This window comes from Phacochoerus africanus, chromosome 5 (genome assembly GCF_016906955.1).
Source record: "Phacochoerus africanus isolate WHEZ1 chromosome 5, ROS_Pafr_v1, whole genome shotgun sequence".
NCBI lineage: Eukaryota > Metazoa > Chordata > Mammalia > Artiodactyla > Suidae > Phacochoerus > Phacochoerus africanus.
This window is the reverse complement of record NC_062548.1, coordinates 43,934,841-43,959,558: the sequence shown is the minus strand read 5'-3', so window position 1 is coordinate 43,959,558 and position 24,718 is coordinate 43,934,841. Positions and strand designations below refer to the sequence as shown.

The window sequence follows — 24,718 nt, the reverse complement described above, 5'->3', positions numbered from 1 at the left end:
GTGTTTACTCTCCTTTATAACCTGGGGCCTGGACCTGGTCTTTGGAGATGCTCGCTTTAGATTGTAGTTGCTCACTGGAATTGGATATTTGGCCTTTGAAATTTTCCAACTGGCCTTTGCTGCTCGACTGGAAAAACCCTCTGTTGTGTCTACTTTTTTTCGTTAACTGTCGTCAGGATCCTCATTAAGCACTTCTCTTTTGCTTAGTATCTTTTCAGTATGAGATGTGTGCTGGGAAGGTAGGCCCACCCTCTGGGGGACCTTGACCCTGTGCACTCCTGCAGCCACAGGCAGGGCATGGAAGGCACTTGCTGAGTCTTTGGAGGGTGTTTGGGTCATCGCAGTATCATCCACCTAAATGCCTTGGGAACCTGGTGGCCTAACCCCTGGGCAGGGATCGGCACCACCTTGCCACCAGGACCTCACCCTCTCCTATCACTGCCCAACAGCCATTTAGCCTTTCAAGTTTCCTAGGTACACAGGCACGTCCTCTGCATGATAAATGGGATTCCTCTCAGCTAGACTTCCAAAGGAATAAGAGAATAACGTTGGCAGTCAGTTGTGTCCCTTATTTAATAAGGTACAGTAGCTCTGAAATACAACATTGATAAAGGACTTTTTTTTTTTTTTTTTTTTTTGGCCATGCCCATGGCATGTAGAAGGTCCTGGGCTGGGGATTAAACCCATACCATAGCAGTGACAATGCTAGATCCTTAACCTGCTAAGGGCACTCTAAAAGACTTTTTTTTTTTTTTTGCTTTTTTGGGTTGTACCCAAGGCACATCAAAGTTCCCAGGGTCAAATAGGAGGTGCAGCTGCCAAGGCCACAGCAATGCCAGATCTGAGCTGTGTCTGCGACCTACACCACAGCTCACGGCAACACCGAATCCTTAACCCAGTGAGCAAGGCCAGGGATTAAACCCACTTCCTCATGGATGCTAGTCAGATTAATTTCCACTGTGCCACAACAAGAACTCCTAAAGGACTATTTTAATGTAGCCTGTAAGTGTTGGGGTTTATTTTTTTCTCTCTAATTAGGACTGAGAATTGAATTGTATCATAAAATGTCCTTATTTTAGTATGCTTTGTACCAAAACAAAGCTTAGAATCACATATTTTAAAAGTAACAAAAAAGGAGAGAAATAGGCAGAAAGGAAAAAACAAAACTACTATTTGTAGATAGTATAATTTTTAAACCACAAATTTTAACAGAACTGAGAAAGTACTGAAAATTAACATTCAGAGAAGAGGCTAGTTCTGCAAATATATAATTAAAAATAACTTCCATATGTAAAAGCAACAACCAACTAGAAAAATACAATAAAAAAAATGATTTACAGTAACAAAAACTGAAGAATATAATACTTTAATCAATGGAAAGCTATGTTTCTGGATGAGAAACAAAATTTGTAAAGGTAATTTTTCCCCAACAGTTTATAGGATTTAACCTGTTTCAATCAAAATAGAGCCATGTAACCCTTAGGAAACCTAAGAAGAGCAAAACTGATCAAGAATCCTTAAAATCACATACCACAAGATCAGTCCTGTGAAGGCACCACTGGCCTTACCTCTGGCAGACAGGTCAGGGAAGTCTGGAAATCAGGCAGCCAAAGAGAACAAATATCCACTACCATGAGGACACTGGAATCCTGTCTCTTGAGATGGAATATGAGCTAGCCACTGGAGCCCTAATTTCTAAAACTAAAACACTTTGCGCATGTGAGGTAGTGACCACCCATTGCCAAAGGTCTGATGCCTGCACATAGATGGGAACTAAGCGTATGGCAAGGCTACTGACCAGCCACTGATCCAAGCCGATTTCTTCCTCCGCTTCCTCGGGCTCTTGGGGTTTCCTTCCTAAGCAGGTTTTCTTTTTGACTGACAGAGGGGCAATACTCTGAAGAGCTTTTCCAGGAGTGGGGCTGGGTGGCTGGGCCTGAGTGACCCAAACTTTCTGGCAAGGAAAAGGCATGAGAGAGCTGTTAGCGCAATTAATAGCAGAACAAAATACAGCGAGAACAGCAGACACTTATGTTATGCTGTGAAAAGAATTTCTGTAAAACAGTCCCTTTTCACCACAAATTTCAAATGTTACTGAAATTGATCATTAATTAGTTTAGATCACAAATGACAGAGGAAGTCTTTGACATTCAATTGCTATATTTTTCCTATTTTCCAAAGTAAACAATCCCTTTCAACTTTCAAGCTTTAAGGGTATCCTTAGAGGGTTATATGAATTGCTAATAGAAGCTGCTGACTTAACAAATCAGTAGTTTGGTTCTTTCAGGGGAACACAGTTCCAGATAAGGACCTCTGCCTTATTTCTCAAGTGTGAATTCCTACGAGGGGCCCAAATGGATATACTTTCAGTACACTCGTCACTCGTCACTCTTCACTTGGAAGGTAAGTAGCCCCCAGACCAGTATTTTAAAGACTTTCTAGGAAAGGGATCTGTGACGTGTACACTGTTGTCTAAGTTCACAAAAGAAAGCTCCTTAGTCCAAAAAGCCTGGATGCTAACTGAGGTATAGCCCTTGAGGATGTTTTTTCCCTGTGAGTTTTCTAAAAACTTGAGGTTGCAGCCAAGATGGATATTTATCCCATTTTGGCTATAATGAGGTTTTTCACATCTGTATCTTTTCAGACAGCCTGGGAATTCAGAATTCCGTATGGAATATTTATTTCAAGTTGAGGCAGGGCCATCCCGATCCCACTTCTGTTTCTGGGTCTTACATGCTGAGTGGGTTTTTTCATGCCGGGTACAGTTCGACAGCCGACCAAATCTTCTCCCACATTTTTTACAACCATATGGCCTCTCAGCCTCATGACTCTGCAGATGAATCACAAATTCTTTGTTTTCTGGGAAGGTTTTCCCACATTCTGGACACTTAAATATCTTCTCCCTTATATGGATTCCTTCATGGCGACTGCGATGAGAATTCTGACGGAAGTTTTTCCCACACTGAGAACACGAATAAGGTTTCTCTCCTGTATGGATTCGCTCATGTTTGTTCAGGTTTGTTTTATGGTTGAAGCTTTTCCCACAGTGACTACAGTCATAGGGCTTTTCTCCAGTGTGAGTCCTCTGATGGGAAATAAGGTAGGAACTCTCGTTGAACTGTTTCCCACACAGTGGACACGTATACCATCTTCTTGTTCTCCGATTTCTGGTAAGTGCAATAACGTTGATGTCCACATACTTTGAGAGTTCCTCCAGTGGAGAATCGTTTTCAATGGTAACTAAAAGGTTTTTCAGTTTCCTTTCCTTTGGAGAGGGCATATTTAGTCTTCCTTCTTTTTGGCAATCTGGAGGTTGCTCAGAGACCATGGAACAATCAGTTTCATCACAATCTGAAGACTTTGCTCTGTGATCTTCATTCTCTACAGGCTCCTTCTGAAGATCCTCACCTTCGGCATTACCGTCACTGACTGCTGAAACAGAGAGAATTTAGTAACGATTGAGGGATGTGACATGTGGGAAAAAAGATTTCTTGTGAAACAGTAACCTTGAAGGTCAGAAATCTGAGAGATAACTGCCACCAAAACATGTCAACTCTTATTGAGGGTGGGCTACACGACTGATAATCTTTCCACACCCCGTAATGCAAGCACACAGCCTCTTTTTAATTTTCTTTAAAAAATGAAATAAGTGGGACTTCACTGAAAGATTTCATGTTTGTTTGCTGGAAGGTACCAATTACACAACAAGTTCATGTTGATCTCATCCTCCAGGGGTTGAAGGACATAATAATACTACAGGGTACTACTTGTAATCTTTAGGAGGACAGTAAGTGAATGTAAGTTGAGTTATTTCCAGGTTTTCACTACATTAAATACTGTGAGATTATAGTACTAGGTAATATTATACCATCCTATAGAGGGAAAACCTGGAAACAACGCAAATGACCAAAAATAAAGGAGGCATAGCATATTCACACAATGGATTATTACTTGGACATTAAAGGATTACTGCAACTGATAAAACTACGGTAGAAGTCAATAGCTGTCTTTTGCAGGGAGGAAGGAAAGTAGTGACTGGGCAGGGGACAGAGGAAGGATTTCTGGGATGTTAGGAACAGTCAGTTTGGGGTGTGGTTAGACAATATGTATATATTGTGAACATCTGAGCTGTACACTTTGTAGACTTCCTGTATTTACATTTCCTAAAAACATTCTGTGTGAAGTAAGATTATAAATATAAAACCTAGGCAACAGAGTGGGGGAAAAGGTATGCTGTGAACAGATGGCATAATGAGAGACGGGTTTGACTCTGGGTAACATACTGAGACTACAAGATTAAATAAACCACTTAGACATGTTACTGATCCGGACGCTGGAATATGACTTTCTGTTGGATTCAGCAGTTTCACACCAACAGATTTCTTTCTTTCTTTGGCTGTGTCCATGGCATGTGGAAGTTCAGGGCCAGGGATCAAACCTGTGCCACAGCAGTGACCCGAGCCACTGCACTGACAACACCCTATCTTAACCTGCTGCATCACAAGGGAACTCCACTACTGATAGATATTTTTTTAATTTAAGGCTTCCTCCATGAAAACTCAACAACTGAAATCCAGAAAAAAAGATCAGTCTTTCAAATTTTCATAAATTTGTATTGTTTCCTGGACATACATGTATGACTTTTTTTTTGGTCTTTTTGTCTTTTTAGGGCTGCAACTGTGGCATATGGAGGTACCCAGGCGAGGGGTCGATTTGGAACTACAGCTGCTGCCTATGCCACAGTCACAAACAACATGGGATCTGAGCCATGTCTGCTACCTACACCACCACTCACAGCAACACTGGATCCTTAACCCACCAAGCGAGGCCAGGGATTGAACCTGCATCTTCATGGATACTGATCTGGTTCATTAACCACTGAGCCATGACAGGAACTCCTCCCATGTATGACTTATTTTTATTTTATTAATTCTAAATCATTTGAAACTCAGTATCTTACTGTTTGTTGTTTGAAACGTACCTAATATTGGTAAAACCATTCAGAACATCCACTTATACCTTTTCATAAATTTGACTTAGTGTATAGACAGTATAAATAATTTTGGAAGACGGAACAAGAGACATAATTCTCCCAGATTTCAGAAAATACTATAAAGCCACAGTAATCAAAACATGTGGCAATGGAACAAAAACAGATATATGGATCAGTGGAACAGAAGAGCCCAGAAAATAAACCTACACACCTACAGTCAGTCTTCAACAAAGGAGGCAAAAATATAACATGGGAAAAAAAGACAAGTTTCTTCAACAAGTGATGCTATGAAGTTGCCAGCTGCATGTAAATCAATGAAATTATAACATACCTTTAAACCATGCACAAAAATAAACTCAAAATGTCTTTTTTGGTTTTTTTGGTCTTTTGTCTTTTTAGGGCCTCACCCTTGGCATATGGAGGTTCCCAGGCTAGGCGTCAAATTGGAGCTACAGCTGCTGGCCTACACCACAACCACAGCAACACAGGATCCAAGCCATGTCTGCGACCTACACCACAGCTCAAAGCAACACCAGATCCTTAACCCACTGAGTGACACCAGGAATCAAACCCACAACCTCATCGTTACTAGTTGGGTTCGTTAACCACTGAGCTACAACAGGAATGCCTCAAAATGTCTTAAAGACTTAAACTTAAGTCTTTAAACTCCTGACACCATAAAACTCCTAGAAGAGAATATAGGCAAAACATTCTCTGACATAAACCGTACAAATGTTTTCTTGGGTCAGTCTCCCAAGGCAAAAGAAATAAAAACAAAAATAAACCAATGCGACCTAATCAAACTTAAAAGCTTTTGCAAAATAAAGGAAACTGTAAAGAAACGAAAGAAAATAACCTATGGAATGGGAGCAAATAGATGCAAACGGTGCAACCAACAAGGGCTTAATCCCCAAAATATACAAACAACTCACATAATGCAACCACAAAAAACAACCCAATCGAAAAATGGGCAGAAGACCTAAATAGATGTTTCTCCAAAGAAGACATAGACATGTGCAGTAGGGACGTGAAAAGATGCTCACATCATTATTAGATGCAAATCAAAGCTACAATGAGGCACCACCTCACATCAGTCAGAATGGCCATCATTAAAAAAGCTACAAATAACAAATTCTGGAGAGGGTGTGGAGAAAAGGGAACCCTCCTACCCTTTTGGTGGGAATGTAAGTTGGTGCATATTATCTGAAAACAGTATGGAGATTCCTCAGAAAACTAAAACGAATTACCATATGATCTAGTAATCCCACTACTGGTCACATCCAGACAAAGCTTCAATAGGCCAGGAAACAATCTAAATGCTGATCGACAAATGAATGGATTAAGATGATATGATACATATATACAATGGAATACTACTCAGCCATAAAAAAACCAAATGCCATTTGCAGCAACATGGATACAACTAAAGATTATCATACTAAGAGAAGTTAAGAAAGAGAAAGACAAATACCATAAGATTATCACTTACATGTGGAATCTAAAGTATGACACAAGGGAGTTCCCACTGTGGCTCAGTGTGTTATGAACCTGACTAGTATCCATGAGGATTCAAGTTCAATCCCTGGCCTTACTCAGTGGGTTAAGGATCCATTGTTGCCATGAGCTGTGGTTGTAGGCTGCAGACTTGGCTCTGATCCTGAGTTGCTGTGGCTGCAGTGTAGGCAGGTGGATTTAGCTCCCATTCAACCCCTAACCTGGGAACTTCCATATGCTGCAAGTGTGGCCCTAAAATAAATAAGTTAATTAATTAATTAAATATAGCACAAATGAACCTCTCTACAAAACAGAAACAGACTCACGGACCTAGAGAAGAGACTTGTGACTACCAAGGGGAGGGGCAGGGAGAGGGACGGGCTGGGAATTTGGGGTTAATAGATGCAAAATATTGTATTTAGAAAGGATAAACAACAAGGTTCAACTGTATAGCACAGGGAAACTACATCTAATCTTCTGGGGTAGACATCCAATTTTCCCTGGTGGAAAAGAATATTAAAAAGAATGTATATATATATATACACACACACACATATATATAAAAAGAATGTGTATATATATATATACACATACACATACATATATAAAAAGAATGTGTGTGTATATATATATATATATATATATATATATATATATATATAACTGAATCACTGCTGTACAGCAGAAATTGTTACAATATTGTAATTCAACTCGACTTTAATAAAAACTAAAAAAATTAATTTGGAGGGCACTGATATCTGTACATGATTTTGGTCTTCCCATTTAAAGCCATTTCTTTCCAATACTTGTTTCTGGAGTTCCCATCGTGGCTCAGCAGAAATGAATCCGACTAGGAACCAAAAGGTTGCAGGTTCAATCCCCGGCCTCACTCAGTGGGTTAAGGATCCGGCGTTGCTGTGAGCTGTGATGTAGGTCTGTGATGTAGGTCGCAGACGCAGCTGGGATCTGGCGTGGCTGTGGCTGTGGTGCAGGCCGGCAGCTACAGCTCTGATTTGACTCCTAGCCTGGGAACCTCCATATGCTGCAGGTGTGCCCCTAAAATGACAAAAAAAAAAAAAAATTATGTAAGAAAAAGAATGTTCTATTAACCAATAAAAAAATCTGTAGTTTACTCCTATTTTATAGTCTTTCTGAATAGGAGCTTTCATTACTGTGTTTATTTAAGGTTGCCAATGATTGCTTCTTTTTGTCTTTTTAGGGCTGCACCTGCGGCATATGGAAGTTCCCAGGCTAGGGGTGCAATTAGAGCTATAGCTGCTGGCCTACACCACAGCCACCGTCATGCCAGATCCAAGCCGAGTCTGTGACCTACACCACAGCCCATGGTAACACTAGATCCTTAACGCACTGAGTAAGGTTAGGGATTGAATCCATGTCCTCATAGATACTAGTCAGATTTGTTAGCGCCGAGCCAGGACGAGATCTCCTGGATGCTACTGACTATTAAATATATTTGTTCCTACTGATCTATTTAAAAATTATTCAATGCGGAAGTTCCCATCGTGGCTTAGTGGTTAACGAACCTGACTAGCATCCATGAGGACACGGGTTCGATCCCTGGCCTCGCTTAGTGGGTTAAGGATCTGGCGTTGCCCTGAACTGTGGTGTAGGTCGCAGATGCAGCTCAGATCCGATGTTGCTGTGGCTGTGGCTGTGGTGTAGGCCAGCAGCTACAGCTCCAATTCAACCCCTAGCCTGGGAACCTCCATATATATGCCACGGTGTGGCCCTAAAAAGACAAAAGACAAAAAACAAAACAAAAAACCCAAAACTATTAAATATAATAGTGTTTTAATTGAAACTTTTAGGTTTTCTAAATATAAATCATATTTGATTCCCTCTCTTAAGGATTCATTCTTCTGAACTCCTTTTTCTTATCTCCTTGATTTAGAAAATTAATGATGTTTATAGTGATAAGTTTTATTTTCACTTTTATAGAATTACCATCAGTGTTTTATGAATGATTATAAACTTCAGGTTATATTAAAGGGCTAAATATCTGTTTTGATAAGAATTAACTGAAATCACAATTTTTCTTATTTTTCTGAAAGGGTCAATGAAGATATATTTGACCCTTGAACAACACAGGTTTGAACTGTGCAGGTCCACTTATATTCAGATTTCTTGCCTCTTTTGTTGTTGCTTTTTTAGGGCGGCCCCCAGGTACATGGAAGTTCCCAGGCTAGGGGTCTAATTGGAGCTACAGCTGCCAGCCTATGCCACAGCCACAGTAATGCCAGATCCGAACCGTGTCTGTGACCTACACCACAGCTCAAGGCAATGCCAGATCCTTAACCAAATGACCGAGGCCAGGGATTGAACCCACAACCTCATAGCTACTAGTTGGATTCGTTTCTGCTGTGCCAATATTTGCCTTTTAAGAAGAGCCTAGACAGGACAATATTGAGCCATAAAGGGAACTCCCCAGATTTTTTTCAGTAGTAAGTTCTACATTACTACACAATCAAGGTTGGTTAAACCTGTGGGTGTAGAACCATGGCTACAGAGGAACAGCAGGTTTGGAGAGCTGATGCTCAATTATATTTAAATTTTTGACTACTGGGATGGTGAGCACCCCTTACCCCTGTGTTGTTCAAGGTCAATTGGATTTTACATTCCTTTAATGTACTAATATCAAAAGTAAAAGAATTTAGTAGCGAATATATTTATATGGCTCAAAAATCAAAACATGGAAAGGTATGCACTCAGAAGCCTTACTCCAATTCCTGTCCCTGTCCATTCTATTCATCCCCTGGATGAATTCATTTCTTTTTGTTCTTCCATTCTTTCTTTAGGCAATACATTTTCTTTTTCTCTCACTTTCTTACATTAAAGTTAGTACCCTATATTTCCACTACTTGCCTTATTGCAGTTGCTATAGTCCAGTATATATATGGAATGATATGTGAAAACACCATATTCACCCAGTCCCCTGCAGAAACACTTAGACTGTTTTCAACCCCCCCTTTTTTTTTTAACAAACAATACCACATGGATAACCTTATCTCTACATTATTTTGTGGTTTTTTTCTCTACATAATTTTGAATGTGTGCTGTTGCTATTACCTATAACTCAGATTCTTTGACATGAGTCTTCTAGATAAAAAAGTAAATGCAATGGAATACTACTCAGCCATAAAAAAGAACAAAATAAGCCATTTGTAGCAACACGAATGGAACTAGAGACTCTCCTACTGAGTGAAGTAAGTCAAAAGAAAAAGACAAATACCATATGATATCATTTATATCTGGAATATAATATATGGCACAAAGGAATCTTTCCACAGAAAAGAAAATCATGGACTTGGAGAATAGACTTGTGGTCACCAAGGGGGAAGGGGAGGGAGTGGGATGGATTGGGAGCTTGGGGTTAATAGATGCAGACTTGCCTTCGGGATGGATTAGCAATGGGATCCCACTGTGTAGCAATGGGAACTGTCTAGTCACTTATGATGGAACATGTAATGTGAGAAAAAAGAATGCATACATGTATGTAACTGGGTCACCATGCTGTACAGTTGGAAAAAAATAATAAAAGGTTAAAAAAAGGTAAATGCACCTGCAATATGGGTAATTATAGATTTCCATACAGAAAGACTGTACCATTCTCTATGCCCCCCAGCAATATACCTGTCTCCCAACAACCTCACCACCAATGTGCTGTTAAGTTTCTGATTTCTATAAGTCTGATAGATTTTTTTTTGTCTTTTTTTTTTTTTTTTTTTTTTTGCCATTTCTTAGGCCGCTCCTGCAGCATATGAAGGTTCCCAGGCTAGGGGTCGAATTGGAGCTATAGCTGCCGGCCTAAGCCAGAGCCACAGCAAGGCAGGATCCAAGCTGAGTCTGCAACCTACAGCACAGCTCACGGCAACACCAGATCCTTAACCCACTGAGCAAGGCCAGGGATGGAACCCACAACCTCATGGTTCCCAGATGGATTCGTTAACCACTGAGCCATGACGGGAACTCCAAGTCTGATAGATTTTTTGTTAAAAAGTAACACAATAAAGGTTTTTTTAATTTGCATTTCTAATTACAAATAGGGCTGCACATCTTCTCATGTGTTTTATTTTTATTTATTTTTATTTTTTTGTCCTTTTGCCATTTCTTGGGCCTCTCCCGCAGCATATGGAGGTTCCCAGGCTAAGGGTTGAATTAGAGCTGTAGCCACAAGCCTACACCACAGCCACAGCAACATGGGATCCGAGCCACGTCTGTGAACCACACCACAATTCATGGGAATGCCAGATCCTTAACCCACTGAGCGAGACAGAGATCGAACCTGCAACCTCATGGTTCCTAGTCAGATTTGTTAACCACTGAACCACGATGGGAACTCCTTCTCATGTATTTTAGCGTAATTTGTATTTTTAAGAGAATCTGTTGGTCTTTCTCTTTCCAATTTCTAGAAATTCTTTTTTTTTTTTTTTTGGCTATGCCAAGAGCGTGTGGAAGTTGACAGCCAGGAATTGAACCCAAACCATAGCAGGGACAACACCCAGTCCTTAACTTATAGGCCACCAGGGAATGCTTAGAAATTCTTATTTTTTTTTTCCATGCCTGCAGCATACAGAAGTTCCTGACCAGGGACTGAATCCAAATTATGCCACAGCTGTGACAACAATGCATCCTTTAACCCACTCTGCTTGGTGGGGAAAAGAACTCATGCCTCCACAGCGACTCAATCCCCAGCTTTTTTTTTTTTTTTTTTGCTTTTTACAGCCAAATTCGCAGTAAGTATATGGGAGTTCCCACAGCAATGTGGGATTCAAGCTGCATCTGTGACCTATACCACAGCTCAAGGCAACACCAGATCCTTAACCTAGTAAGCGAGGCCAGGGATCAAACTCGAATCCTCATGGATACTAGTCAGGATCATAACATGCTGAGCCCTAACAGGAATTCCGGTAGTCAGATTCTTAACCCAGTGTGCCACAGCAGGAACTCCTAGGAATTCTTTTTTTTCTTTTTAGTCTTTTTAGGGCCATACCTGCAGCATATGGAGGTTCCTAGGCTAGAGGTCTAATCAGGGTTGTAGCTGCTGACCTATGTCCCAGTCACAGCAATGCACGATCTGAGCTGCGTCTGCGACCTACACCATAGCTCACAGCAACACCAGATCCTTAACCCACTGAGTGAGGCCAGGGATCGGACCCAAAACCTCATGTTTCCTAGTCGGATTCATTTCCCCTGTACCACGATGGGCACTCCAGGAACTCCTAGAAATTCCTAATAAACTAGGAAAATTAGGCTTTTGTCTAATCTGAGTTGCAAATATTTCCCTCCATTATACTGCATTTTATTTCGTCGTATATTTGTTTTTTATTTTGTAATACCGGAGTTTTTATATTTTTACGTATTTACTTTTTTGATCTTTTCTTTCAAGACGTCTGGATCTGTGAGTCTTAATTAGAAAAGCTTTCCTATCCCATAGTTATAAACAAATTCACACACATGGTCTAATTTTGTCTTTTTTTTTTTTTTTTTTTTTTTTTGCTATTTCTTTGGGGCCGCTCCCACGGCATATGGAGGTTCCCAGGCTAGGGTCAAATCGGAGCTGTAGCCACCGGCCTATGCCACAGCAACGCGGGATCCGAGCCGCGTCTGCAACCTACACCACAGTTCACGGCAACGCCGGATCGTTAACCCACTGAGCAAGGGCAGGGATCGAACCCTCAACCTCATGGTTCCTAGTCAGATTCGTTAACAACTGCGCCACGATGGGAACTCCTAATTTTGTCTTTTTTTTAAGAAAACATTTAACATCTTTGACATTTAGTTTTTCTCGGTGTGCAAAGTATGGTGTGATACACCAAGTTGTCCCAACACCTTTTATTAAAACGTCCCTCATGAAGTTCCTCTGTGGCTCAGGCATTTAAGGACCTGGTGTTGTCACTGCTGTGGTGCGGGTTAAATCCCTGGCCTGAGAACTTCAACATGCCATAGGTGCAGCCAAAAACAAACCAACCAACCAACAAAACAAAACCCACCAAAAAAAACACCAACTCCTACTCTACCTTGCAGATTGGAGACGCCAACTTTATCACAAAGTGAACCCTCATATATATGGGAAGCTATTTCTGGACTTTTTTTTTTGGCCGTGCCCAGGGCATACACAAGTCCCTGGGTCGGGAATTGAACCCATGCCACAGCAGTGACAATTCTGGATCCTTAACCCACTGCGCCACCAGCAAACTCCAATTTCTGGACGTTTTATTCTGTCGTACTGTTCTATCCACTCACAGGCCAATACCATATGCTGCTTTCATGACAGGCTTCAGTGGCTCCTTTGACACCTGATAGGGCTCGGCCCCTCCTAGCCCAGTGCTCTTCTTTACACTTTTCCTAGTTACTTGTAGCTATTTTTCCATTTGAATTCGAGATCAGATTGCCTAGTTCTGGGGGGAAGAAGCCTATTGGGTCTTGTTAAAGCGATTACATTGAATTCATAAATGAATTTGGGGAGAACTGACCTTTTTTTTTTTAATGTTAAAGCTTCCAAACCAAGAACAGGGTATTTCTTTCCATTCATTCAAATCTACTTCTATGTCCTTTGGAAGTATTTTCAAGTTTTCCTCCAAATTTCTGCACACTTCTTAACTTTTTCCCTAGGTGTTTAACCTTTTTTATGACTTTTGTACATCTTCTAAATGACTGCATATATGAAAGCTAAGGATTTCTGTGTAATAGTTTAACACCCCATTGCCTTAAGTGCTCTTATTATCTATAGTAAGTTTTCAGACATTATCTAGGATTTCCCAGCTACACATTTAAATCGTTTGTAATACCAATGGCCAACAAGCACATGAAAAAATGCTCAACATCACTAATTATTAGAGAAATGCAAATCAAAACTACAATGAGGTACCACTTCACACAAGTCAGAATTGCCATCATTAGTCTACAAATAACAAATGCTGGAGAGAGCATGGAGAAAAGGGAACCCTCCTGCACTGTTAGTGGGAATGTAAATTGGTACATCCACCATAGAAAACAGTTTGGAGGTACCGCAGAAAACTAAATATAGAACTGCCACATGACTCAGCAATCCCACTCCTAGGCATATATCCAGACCAAACTTCCATTGAAAAAGATACATGCACCCTATATTGACAGCAGAACTATTCACAATTGCCAAGACATGGAAACAACCTAACTGCCCATGGACAGATGAATGGATTAAGAAGATGAGGTACATATACATAGTGGAATACTACTTAGCCATAAAAAAGAACAAAATAGGAGTTCCACTCATGGCTCAGGAGTTACTGAACATGACTAGAATCCATGAGGATGTGAGTTCAATCCCTGGCCTCGCTCAGTGGATAGGGGATCTGGCATTGCTATGCACTATGGTGTACACCAGCAGCTGTAACTCCCATTCGACTCCTAGCCTGGGAACTTTGATATGCTACAGGTGTGGCCCTAAAAGGCCAAAAAAAAATTTTTTTTTAAATCCAACAAAATAATGCCATTTACAACAACACGGATGGAACTAGAGACTCTCCTACTAAGTGAAGTAAGTCAGAGAGAAACAAACACCATATGATATCATTTCTATGTGGAATCTAATATATGGCACAAATGAAGCTATCTGCAGAAGAGAAACTCATGGACATGGAGAACAGACCTGTGGCTGCCAAGGGGGAGGGGGAGAGAGTGGGATGGATGACGAGTTTGGGGTTAGTAGATGCAAACTATTGCATTTGGAGTGGATAAGCAGTGAGGTCTTGCTGTATAGCACTGTGAACTATATCTAATCACTTATGATGGAACATGATGGAGGATAATATTAGAAAAAGAATGTATATATATATGTATGTATAACTGGGTCGCTTTGCTGTACAGCAGAAATTGACAGAACATTGTAAATCAACTACAATAATAAAAAATTTTTAAAAAAGAAATAATATATAAATAGTTGCAGTTTTCATCTTTCTCTTAAATTCTTATACATCTAATTTTTTTCTCATTAAAATATACTGGCTAATGCCTGAAACACAATATTAAATAATAGTAATGACAGTGGGCTTATTGTTGTATTCCTTTTTCATTTGTTTGTTTTAGGGCCGCACCTGCAGCATATGGAGGTTCCCAGGCTAGGGGTCTAATGGAGCTGTTGCTGCCAGCCTACACCAGAGCCACAGCCTTGCCAGATCCGAGCCACGTCTGCAATATTGTTGTATTCCTAATTCTAATGAGAATGCTCCTTGGTGTTTCCCATTAAAAATGATGCTGGCTTAAAAGATAAGTAGCCCATTAAGGAAGTATCCATTAGTTACAATTTTGTTAAGTGTTCTTAGGAAGGAGTTTTGTCAAATATTGTCTCAGTAACTATGAAAACGATCATAGGATTTTTCTCCTTTTCATTATAAGATGCACAGATGTGTAACAAATAGACTTTCTGTGACTAAATCATTTTTTGCATTCCTGGAATGAATCTTGGTCATGGCAATTTTGATCAGGTTGTGATATTTCTGTTACACTAACTTCATAAAAAGAATCTGGAGGTCGTCGTCTTTTTCTATACTCTGAAAGTTCTCATAGCATTTGAATTGTCTGACTGTTAAAGATTTACAAGAATTTTCTGTGAAACTAAGGTTAATCCTTTCTCTTGGGTATGGGACTAGTTTTTCTGACAATTTTAAATTTCCTTTATGGAAACTGGTTTAATCTGTTTGTGTATAAATCTTTATACTTACTAGTTCTTCTATTTTTTCTAACTCATTGATTTCTAAGTCTGTATTTGTTAATATACATGTTTTTGGTTGCACCATAGTTGCGGCTTGTGCCATAGATGTAGCAGCAACCCTAGATCCTTAATCCGCTGTGCCACAAGGGAACTTCCATGTATTTGTTGATATTTTGTTCCCATTTTCCCTTCAATTATCTTGTTTTCCTAACCATGAGTCAGAGGCTTAATTATTTTAATTTCTGTAAATCAATATACATGTTTTACAGCCCTGAATATTCTTCTGAGTACCACATTAGATAATACCATAGATTCTGGTAGCGTTTTTCCAGAAAAATTATGCATTTTTTATTTGTATTTATCCTTTGACCCAAGGTTACTTAATAGTTTAAAATTTTCCAGGTAGAAGGAACTTTTTTGTTCTGATTTCATTTTTAGTATCTAGTTGTACTATATTGTAATAGATCCTGTATATTATTTCTACTTTTGGACTCTATTGAGCCTTTCTTTGTTGCATAGTATGTAGTCAATCTGTATCAATTGTATCCATTTAAAAAAATTTTTTTTTGTCTTTTGTCTTTTTAGGGCTGCACCCGGGGCATATGGAGGTTCCCAGGCTAGGGTCGAATCAGAGAAGTAGCCACCGGCCTACACCACAGCCACAGCAACACAGGATCCGAGCCACATCTGTGACCTACACCACAGCTCACAGCAAAAGCGGATCCTTAACCCACTGGCCAAGGCCAGAGATTGAACCCAGGTCCTCAAGGATACTAGTTGGGTTCATTAACCACTGAGCCACAACAGGAACTCCCTGTGTCAATCTTGAAAAGGTATATTCTCTTGCCAAAGTAGATGGCAGATATAACCATAAGAACTACCTCACTGAGAATTTTTTATTTAGTTTTATTTTTTTGTCTTTCTGTCTTTTTACGGCCGCACCCATGGCATATGGAAGTTCCCAGGGTAGGGGTCCAATCGGAGCTGTAGCCTCCAGCCTATGCCATGGCCATGGCAACAGCAGATCCAAACCACATCTGCAAACTACACCACAGCTCACAGCAACGCCAGGTCCTTAACCCACTGAGCGAGGCCAGGGATCAAACCTTCATCCTCATGGATGCCAGTCAGGTTCATTTACTGCTGAGCCACGACAGGAACTCCCTACCTCATTGAGAATTTAAGTGTTCTGCCTTTTTGATTGTTTGCATGTGGTTCACTTGGACAGAAACACAAATTCTGTCTTCTCCTGTCCAGGGCTCTCCTTTGGATTTCTGTCCCCACAAAGTTCATTCCCTTACACTTTCGCCTTTGCAAACTGACCAAAGGTAACCATATAGGTTATCAACTATATGCTGGTGATTCCCCAACCTCTGCATCCTCACATCGGACCTCCATTCCAGTCCTCAATGTCCAAGCGCTCAGAGGACAACCTCTTTTTATTTCCTGCCATGGACCGAATCTCCTCTAAAATCAAACCTGTTTTCTTCCAAACTCTGCTCCTGGGTCCAAATCCTGCCCTGACCTTATCACAGTTCCTTATAGCTACAACTTAGAAGCTCTTAGAGAGTGGGAATGGAACATTATATATTTTTTAACCTCCTGAATATCAACTCCAAAACCAAACCCTGCCTAAAGGAAAAACAAAGAGCATTTTTAAAATGTTGGTGAAAAACTCATCTTAAGTCATCAGCTTCAGGGTGTGGGCAAGGGAAAGGAAAGGAGAGGGTGACGCCTGGGTCTCGGGGCTCAACACGCATGGCCAGAGTGTTCCTGCAGTTGGCAACATACCCACCAATCAGGCACTCAAAATAAATGCTAGCTTTGCCTAAAACCCAGAAAAAAACTTGGTATAATTAATCTGATCTGTTCATACTTTTTCTTAAAACAAAGAAAATATTCCTTAGAATAATCATGGGAAGTGAACCAGACCCATTATATCCCGCTACCCTGACCACACAGTGTATGACAAGAGTTCAATCATCATTATAGATTTCTTTCATCTCAAGCAACTCATAAAACTTACTCTTTGCTCCATTTCAGCCTCAGAACCAAACAGTCCTGAAGGCAAGGTAAAAAGTATTAGGCACCCAGCAAAATTATTTCTGAGGGCTCCTGGCTCTAGGGTAGCAGTATATTTCTAGGGAAAAGTTGAAACATCTCTAAGTAGCTCACAGAGAAGCTGCTACCAGATGAGTCTGTACACAGCACTGAGGACACTTGGTAACCATTACTGGGAAATGAGTAAATTCAAAGGCCCCACTCACCAACCATGTAGGAAATTCACTGACAAAATTATAAGAAATGCAGCAAGGAGGCAGACAGCTGTAGGCCAAGACTGTAAGCTTTGATGTTAGAGTCCCTGAATCCAAATCCCTGCTCCATCACCTACTGCCATGTGACCTTTAGCCAATTTTTTAACTTTTCTCTGCTTCAGTTCCTTCATCTGTAAGTACTAATTCCTATGGCCCAGAGGACTACTGTGAGAATTACATGAGATAATAAACATACGCCAAGTACTTAGAATAGTATCTAGTACATACTGGCACACAAGTGCTTAGTAAGTGCTAAGTGGGATATATTTTCCCTTATACTAGCAGGCTTTACAGCTATTGAACATCAAAAAAAAAAAAAAAGACTTAAAAGAATTAGAATTCACGCGTCTAATGAAAACACTAATGTAAAATATATCTGTCGGGAGGATAGCACTGGATGCAGAAAATAGATTCAGAAACAGTATATCTGAACTTTCTACCTAGCTCTTTGAATGTCTGATGGTAATACATCAGGCTCAGGTCTCGCTCACCAAGAGAAGTCCCCTCTACCCTTGCTGCCTCCAAGATAGAAGGAAAATGGCCACTCACAGCTGGAGGCTCTCCCACATAGGATAAAACAAAAATCAAATGTGTGTGGGGGGGAAGCCTCAAAAAAGCCTGAGATGAAATAGAACATGCTTTCCCCACAGGCTTTAATCTGAACACACAAGGACCTTGATTTCTTACCTAGTAATATCATCTCCCCAATATTGTCTTCTTCCATCTCTGAGGTGCGCTGCTGAGCAGGATCCAGGCTGATGCATTCTTCTTGGGAGTGAAATACATTCAAATCCTCAAAGACCACCAGCTCCTGAAAAAGCAGCAAGCCCCCTTCCTGTTAGTAACACAGGTTTCTTGACAACCCTGCTGTTCAGAAAGGCTGAGACCCAAAGATCAGGGAAGGGCTGATGAGAGGGATCTATAAATTCCAGGCAGACAGGAAAGCAAGGCTCAGAAAGGAGTCGGAGGAAAACCCGAAGACCAATGTCCAAGGAGGCAGTGAAGGATGAGCCTAATCTTCCTGCTGACTCCCAAGAGTGTGTTTTTAGACATGGGAGGGCTGCAAGGGCAGAGAAAGCAACACATACCAACAGTGAACAAGAGAACTCAACCTACCTCGGGCTGAGCTTTCAAACACGGAGACCCTGTCTCCTGTTTCTGCTGGATTCCTTCTCTGGGTAGAAGCTTCACTAAAGGACGAGGTTGCACTAGGGAAAAGGGAAACAATAGTTAATAGAATAGTGACTCTAATGAGGAGACTACCAACCTTGAAACCAGGCTGTCCTCATTCCTTTGATAGGTAACGCGTAGCTTTTTCTGCTCCCAATAGCCCAGTCAGAGATCAAGCCGCAAGCCACAGGGTCTTGAACCTACATGGGGTCTCCTCAATATGATGATAGAGGATGATTCCCCTACGTGCATTTTAAAATTTACTACTAAAAGTTGGGGAAAGGCAAAGTCTGAAGACACCCACAGCAAACAAGTTTTCAAAATTCCACATAAGCTGAAGTCAATTCAATACTTCATCTACATTTCTTTATCCCCAAAAGACACTCCCCATTGCTCTCAGAATGTCTGGGTAAAACTACCCCTACAGAAAAGATGTACACTGTTTATCCTATGGCTTTACGCACACTCAGCAAACCACTCAAGTCCAGCTTGAAATAAAAATACTCCCTCTCCCTGGTACATTGACTTTCTTTTTGGCTGCACCCATGGCTTTTGGAAGTTCTTGACCCAAGACACTGCAGTGACAATGCCAGATCCTTAACACTCTGCTCCATGAGAAAACTCTAGCATGTTGATTTATTAAAATCAATTCCTTTTTTCTGACACCCATCACCCTAACTTGAATTCATTACTAACATGGAAGCCTAGCTTAGCCCCCAGTACCATGCTCTTCTCTTCTGGTGAAACAGTATATGCTTCTTACCTGTGTTCTGAAGGTTGGAGCTCACGTCCTTCATAATAACCAAGGTCTCCTTGACTTTCTGACTGGGCTGAACTAGGCTTGGCTTGGGCAAGAAGGTGAGAAAGTGCTCCAGAACCAGCTGATGGATGGTCTTGGACCCACTAGTAGCATCTCGAAGTAGGTCTTGGCCCAGCTTGGAGTTGGGAGGAACTCTCAGAACAAAGGACCGCTTTGGCTTTGGGTGCATAGGAACCACTTTTGCAGCCATCGTGCCTTGAAATCACATGCCACAGTTGTTTCTGCAGAGCTTTGAAAGCCACTTCTTATTGGAGGTAACCTATCAGATGGCCACATAGGAGAGATGAGAAAAATCACGGGTCAGGCTGGGCGTGCCTGCATCCCAGTATGTGTCTTGGGTAGTGAGGCCACGAGAGATCTAAAGGAAAGATAAGCTGGGGTAGGGAACTCACAGCTGAAAGGAAGATCCCTCAACCTGATACTCTTAGCAAGGCCCCAAACGAATATACTGAGAATGAAAGCATAAGATGTCTCAACCTCAAGATTCAAACAGAAGGGAGCAATGGCATCAGGCAGATGACCAAGGGCCATCCTCCAGAGAATATGAAGTGCAAACTCCACTGGGAAGAACGGGTTAATTCATGCTGTAGAAAGAGCAAGGAACTAGAAGACAGGAAATCTGGGGTTCAAAACCGAGGGCATCTGCTTAGAAGTCAGCTTGGCCATTAAATTTGGCCTCACTGAGCCCCTGGGATCGTAGGTCCCTCAGACGCCCTTTCGGGGGTAGCTAACGGCTCAAGGGGCAAACGCAAGGCCGAGTGAGGTGTCTACAAGTAGCCTGTTAACGCCCTTCCGCCCTCGAAGCCCTGTAAGAGCGGCAAGGGACAATCCAGCGGGGCCCACTGGGCCGGACCCACTCTACAGCCTCTTCCACTGGCCCAGGACAGCTTTACCGCAAAGCCCAGTTGGCGGCATTGCCTGGGGTGCGCTCCCGGCTACCTATTCCCGTCAGACTCCCCCCCCTTGCAATGGACCACGCTCCGCGCCTCAGCCGCCGCCTCAGCGGCCGCCTCCGCCTACTTCCCGCTCTCCCGGAGTCCCTCACCTCTGAGGTTCTGCCGCCCGTGGGCGATCGCTCGGGACAGCCCAGAGACCCAGACTCAAGAAACTGGGAAACTAGGCGCGAGAGGCCAAACCCACCCCTCGCCCTTCGGAGTGTCCTCCCAACCGGCCGGCAACTATTGGTGCTCGCCGCCGTCAGTTGGGGAGGACGGCGGGGACGCGATGCCTTCTGGGAGGCCGGGCGCCTCGGCAGCCGTGACGTCACGCCCGGTGCCTCGTTTCCGGCGTGGAAGCCTGGTCTCCTCGCTTGGAGCGGGCGTTCTGCGCCTGAGAAGGCGAGGCTCGAGGCCGGCGGCGGAGCTCTCAGGACCGCAGGGAGGCCGGGTTGGCAGCAGCCGCTCTATCTGCTACTGTACGGGGGCTTCAGAAAACAGAAAGCTGGCTCCAGGTCTCCGTGACAGGCTGGCACCAATCCAGGTAGGACGATGTAAACTCCAGGGGCTGCTGGGAAGTGTAGTTCGACTCCAAACAGCCAACGGGAGATTGCCAGTCGCAGCGGTTGGGGCGGAGTAGGGTCGGATCTCGACCGGAAGTGGACTGTCTCATGGACCGGAAGGTTTGCGGGGGCGGGGGGAGGGGCTGCTGCAGTTTCAGCCGCAGCATCTCGGGTGTATCAAAATACTGCGGAGTGTGTAATGGGTCAAGACCTCTGCTGGGCCTGGGGTGTTTTTACAGCCGTCCCTTCGGGCAAGAGTGGCCCGTAGGTCAAAGCTGAGCGACGTTCCCCTCACCTGTTTCCCAACTTCTACTCTGCGGTTTGCACTGGTCATGTTTTTTGTTTTTTTTTTGCCATTTCTTGGGCCGCTCCCGCGGCATATGGAGGTTCCCAGGCTAGGGGTCCATCAGAGCTGTAGCTGCCAGCCTACGCCAGAGCCACAGCAACCCGGGATCCGAGCCGCGTCTGCGACCTACACCACAGCTCACGGCAACACTGGATCGTTAACCCACTGAGCAAGGCCAGGAATCGAACCCGCAACCTCATGGCTCCTAGTCGGATTCGTTAACCACTAAGCCACGACGGGAACTCCTGGTCATGTTGTTTTCTAAGGAATCCTAGTCGTCCATCTCCGTGTCGGACCTCAGTTTCAGTGTCTAGCCGGCGCCTAACAGCGTCCTTTCTTTCTGTATTGTTATACTCGGTTCATTCCTTGGTAAGGCATAGATCAGGATTGGGACAATGCAAGGGCAGGGATTGCCTCATTCCTGCCTCATTTCAGGTACCTCCAGTTAACACCTGCCTCAGGGAGGATGATGAAGGTGAAAATATGAATGCATCCCATTTCTTAAGGCTAGCTATAGATGACTCACTGGACCATGGTTTAAAATATGTTATAAAGAGACTAGTGTCAAAACTGTGTGGCAACAAAAAATTTTCCCACAGTTTTGCCACAAAAATTTTGTTGCCACACAGTTTACTTTTTAAAAAGTCAAGAATATCTCCCTTTCCAGATACCAGAGTTACTAAAAAAAAAAAAAATCCAAAAAACAAAACAAGCAAAACCCTCGTTTAACCACAGCAGTGTAGTTTGAAATACGAGTAAATTGATCTGAATATATGTGGACCTTGTAAGAAAAGGTAGCATTTCAGCTTGATCCTAGCAAAAATTGTCTGTTCTTCTAGGAAAGAAGTAAGGTTCCTGTCTTTACATACAAAAAAAAAAAGGAGTTTAATAACCAATGAAAGAACAGTTAGGAGAACCATTAAGTTTAATGTTGAGGCAGAACAGGAAACTGAGGTGCTGTAAAGTATAATATAAACTTTTTATTTTTCCCTAAAAAAACTTAAAAACAATATTAACAAAGATAAGTAACAGAATGGCATGTGATTTTAAAAGATAAGCCAGATGAAGAAATTAGACTTTCTCATCATACAGAGAGCTCCTGCTAACTGACCAAAGATGAAGGCAAAGGCCACAAGGTCATTTCAGGAGAAAGAAAACTAAATGATTGTAAATATCTGAAAAGATGCTAAGCTACTTTGGAAACAGTTTGGCAGTCTTTCAAAATGTTAACATAGAGTTAGTATGTGACCCAGCACTTCCATTCCTAGGTATAAACCTAAGAGAAATGAAAACTCATACGTGAATAGCAACATTATTCATAATGGGTGAAAAGTAAAAACAAGCCATATGTCTATCAAATGATGAACAGATTAAGGAGATGTGGTATATCCATATGGTGGATTATTATTTAGCAATAAGAAAGGAAAGAAGCATTGATAGATGCTGCAACATGGATGAACTTCGAAACATTGTGCTAAGCTAAAGAAGCCAGTTACACAGGAGCACATAATGTGTGATTCTTATATGAAATGTCCAGACCAGGCAAATCCATAGTGATGTAAAGTAAGTTAGTGGTCTCCAGGGCTGAGGGCACAGGGGAATGGCAAGTGACTGCTAATGGGCACAGGGCTTGTTTTGAGGGTCATGAGAATATTCTGGAATTAATGGTGTTGTTTGTACGCATTGTAGATATACTAAAACCCACTTACTTGTATATTTAAAAGGGTAATTTTTATGGTTCGTGAATTATATCTCAATTTAAAAAACCATCAGGGAAAATTTCACCTAGCAGATACAAATATTTAGTATGTAAAATATTTCTGAAGAAGTGCTACAAACAACTAAGCAGTATCTAGATTCCACATAGCAAGTAGTTAAAGGAGCTGTACCATTTTTATATACTTACAGAAGGAATCACCTATTGAAGTAAGGGAAAGTCATTCTGGCTTATACATAATGGCTTGAACTTGATGCTAATGAGAACAGCCTGTCAAACATACATCTGCTTTACCCACTGAAAAAGGAAGAATACAGTTACCAGATTGTTAGAATATCCACGTGACACCTCCCGTCCTCCACACCACCCCTACAGCACCAATGCTGGCACTCCTTTGTCGATGAGATTCCCTTCCCAGCCACCAGGGTCCTGCCAGCTAGCTGTGTGCATGCTGATCTGTCTCTTGTGAAACCTTGAAGGATATACTTCCTGCCATGTTTGATATTCTTTGTTCTGACAAGATATAAAACTGTAGTCTAGGCATCCAACATAGAGCCGGGTGGCCATTGCGATGTAGTTTCAGACATGTGCCTGCATCATTGAGAGACTGAATTTGCTGAACTGTATCAATTTCAAGATATTCTCTCAACAATATCTGCTAGTAGCTGACAGCTGCAACTTAATGGTCCAAGGTCTCCCCTTATATCTAGGCAGCCATTTTGGACCCCAACCAGCCCTTACTTATTAGCAAGACTCTTACTTCTTGCCAGCTTCAGTTATAATTCTTGACAGACTACTTGTGGAGCTTTGTGGGTTCTGCCTATATGGGTCTCCCCCATTTTGTAGTCTGGTGGAACACAGTTCAGGTGCTTCTTAATTCTGTGTCTCCTGGTCTATGATGCTCAGTTTGGCTTGAATAAAACTCTTTTCTATTCCTATTATAGATTGCTTATTGGTTATATGTGTTGACAGGATGAAGCAAAAACGTAGACATTCACATGGAAAAATTCATAGCCTCAGCAGGTTATGAAATAAATTAAAATACAGGTAAAGCCCCATTACCTCGCTTTTATATAATCACCATTTTTAAATGACAAACATTGCTTTGGGTATGGAACATTGAACAAGTTTCCCAAAGGATCGTATGGCCAAATACTGCAAGTGTTATCAAATAGTTCACATTCTGGAAGCATTTGGAATAACAGGAAAAAAAATAGGTATATAGGGAGGTGGAAGAAAAATATACGCCAAGCTGTTCATGGAAAGCTAGCGAGGGAGAATTGGGAATAACAAATGACCAACCCTAGCGACCCGCTAAACAAACAGGGTCCGTGAACTGTGCCAGCGGATGGATTATGCACGCAGAACAAAAGCTCCAGGAAGAAAGCAAAGTTAGGTACTTTGTGCTCTGGTCCCCACCATGGAGAATCTAACTCCAAACTAGCCTCTAGTGTGAAGACAGGCAGAGAAGTTGGGGTAGGAAGTGTCTGCAGTTGAATCTTCATTTTGAGTCTCTTTTTTCCTTACATCCCTCTCTTTATACCCCCTTAAATGAAGGGTGCTGGAGGGATGAATGCCTGAGGTTCCACAGGCCCACACATTCGCAGACACAGGTCAGGGCGGAATAATCTGACATTTGGGATATGTGTCAA

The 24,718-nt window shown here is 42.0% G+C and overlaps 2 protein-coding genes across 4 annotated transcripts in view; one reads left to right on the top strand and one right to left on the bottom strand.

Annotated features, from left to right (window-relative positions):
• Positions 1–931: 931 nt before the first annotated feature.
• Positions 932–20,683, bottom strand: ZNF200 (zinc finger protein 200). Of its 3 annotated transcripts, XM_047780744.1 has the most exons (6): positions 20,551–20,683; positions 19,449–19,764; positions 18,632–18,723; positions 18,203–18,326; positions 2,734–3,432; positions 932–1,954 (listed from the first exon to the last, which is right to left on the bottom strand). In XM_047780744.1, coding segments are annotated over exons 2-6 (1,164 nt in total). In that variant the 5' UTR covers positions 19,696–19,764; positions 20,551–20,683; the 3' UTR covers positions 932–1,952. The 3 variants fall into 3 exon arrangements, with proteins under 3 accessions (XP_047636700.1, XP_047636697.1, XP_047636699.1); XM_047780741.1 differs by lacking the exon at positions 932–1,954 and having other exon boundaries at positions 2,143–3,432; XM_047780743.1 differs by lacking the exon at positions 932–1,954 and having other exon boundaries at positions 2,143–3,429.
• A 102-nt stretch (positions 20,684–20,785) lies between these two features.
• The window catches only part of ZNF263 (zinc finger protein 263), a 47,786-nt gene continuing 43,853 nt past the window's right edge, over positions 20,786–24,718 (top strand). Inside the window, exon 1 of the mRNA XM_047780706.1 lies at positions 20,786–20,984. The gene's annotated coding sequence lies outside the window, so the exon portion shown is untranslated. The remainder of the gene's footprint in view (positions 20,985–24,718) is intronic.

What these genes read in the sequence shown, in the direction of transcription:
- ZNF200 (XM_047780741.1), bottom strand. Translation starts at nt 19,695, where the DNA reads ATGGCTGCAAAAGTGGTTCCTATGCACCCAAAGCCAAAGCGGTCCTTT. An exon ending in GTTTGAAAGCTCAGCCCGAG is followed by an intron (nt 18,327 to 18,631) that starts GTAGGTTGAGTT and finishes CTGCTTTTTCAG; the next exon opens with GAGCTGGTGGTCTTTGAGGA. An exon ending in TGGGGAGATGATATTACTAG is followed by an intron (nt 3,433 to 18,202) that starts GTAAGAAATCAA and finishes TCTCTGTTTCAG; the next exon opens with CAGTCAGTGACGGTAATGCC.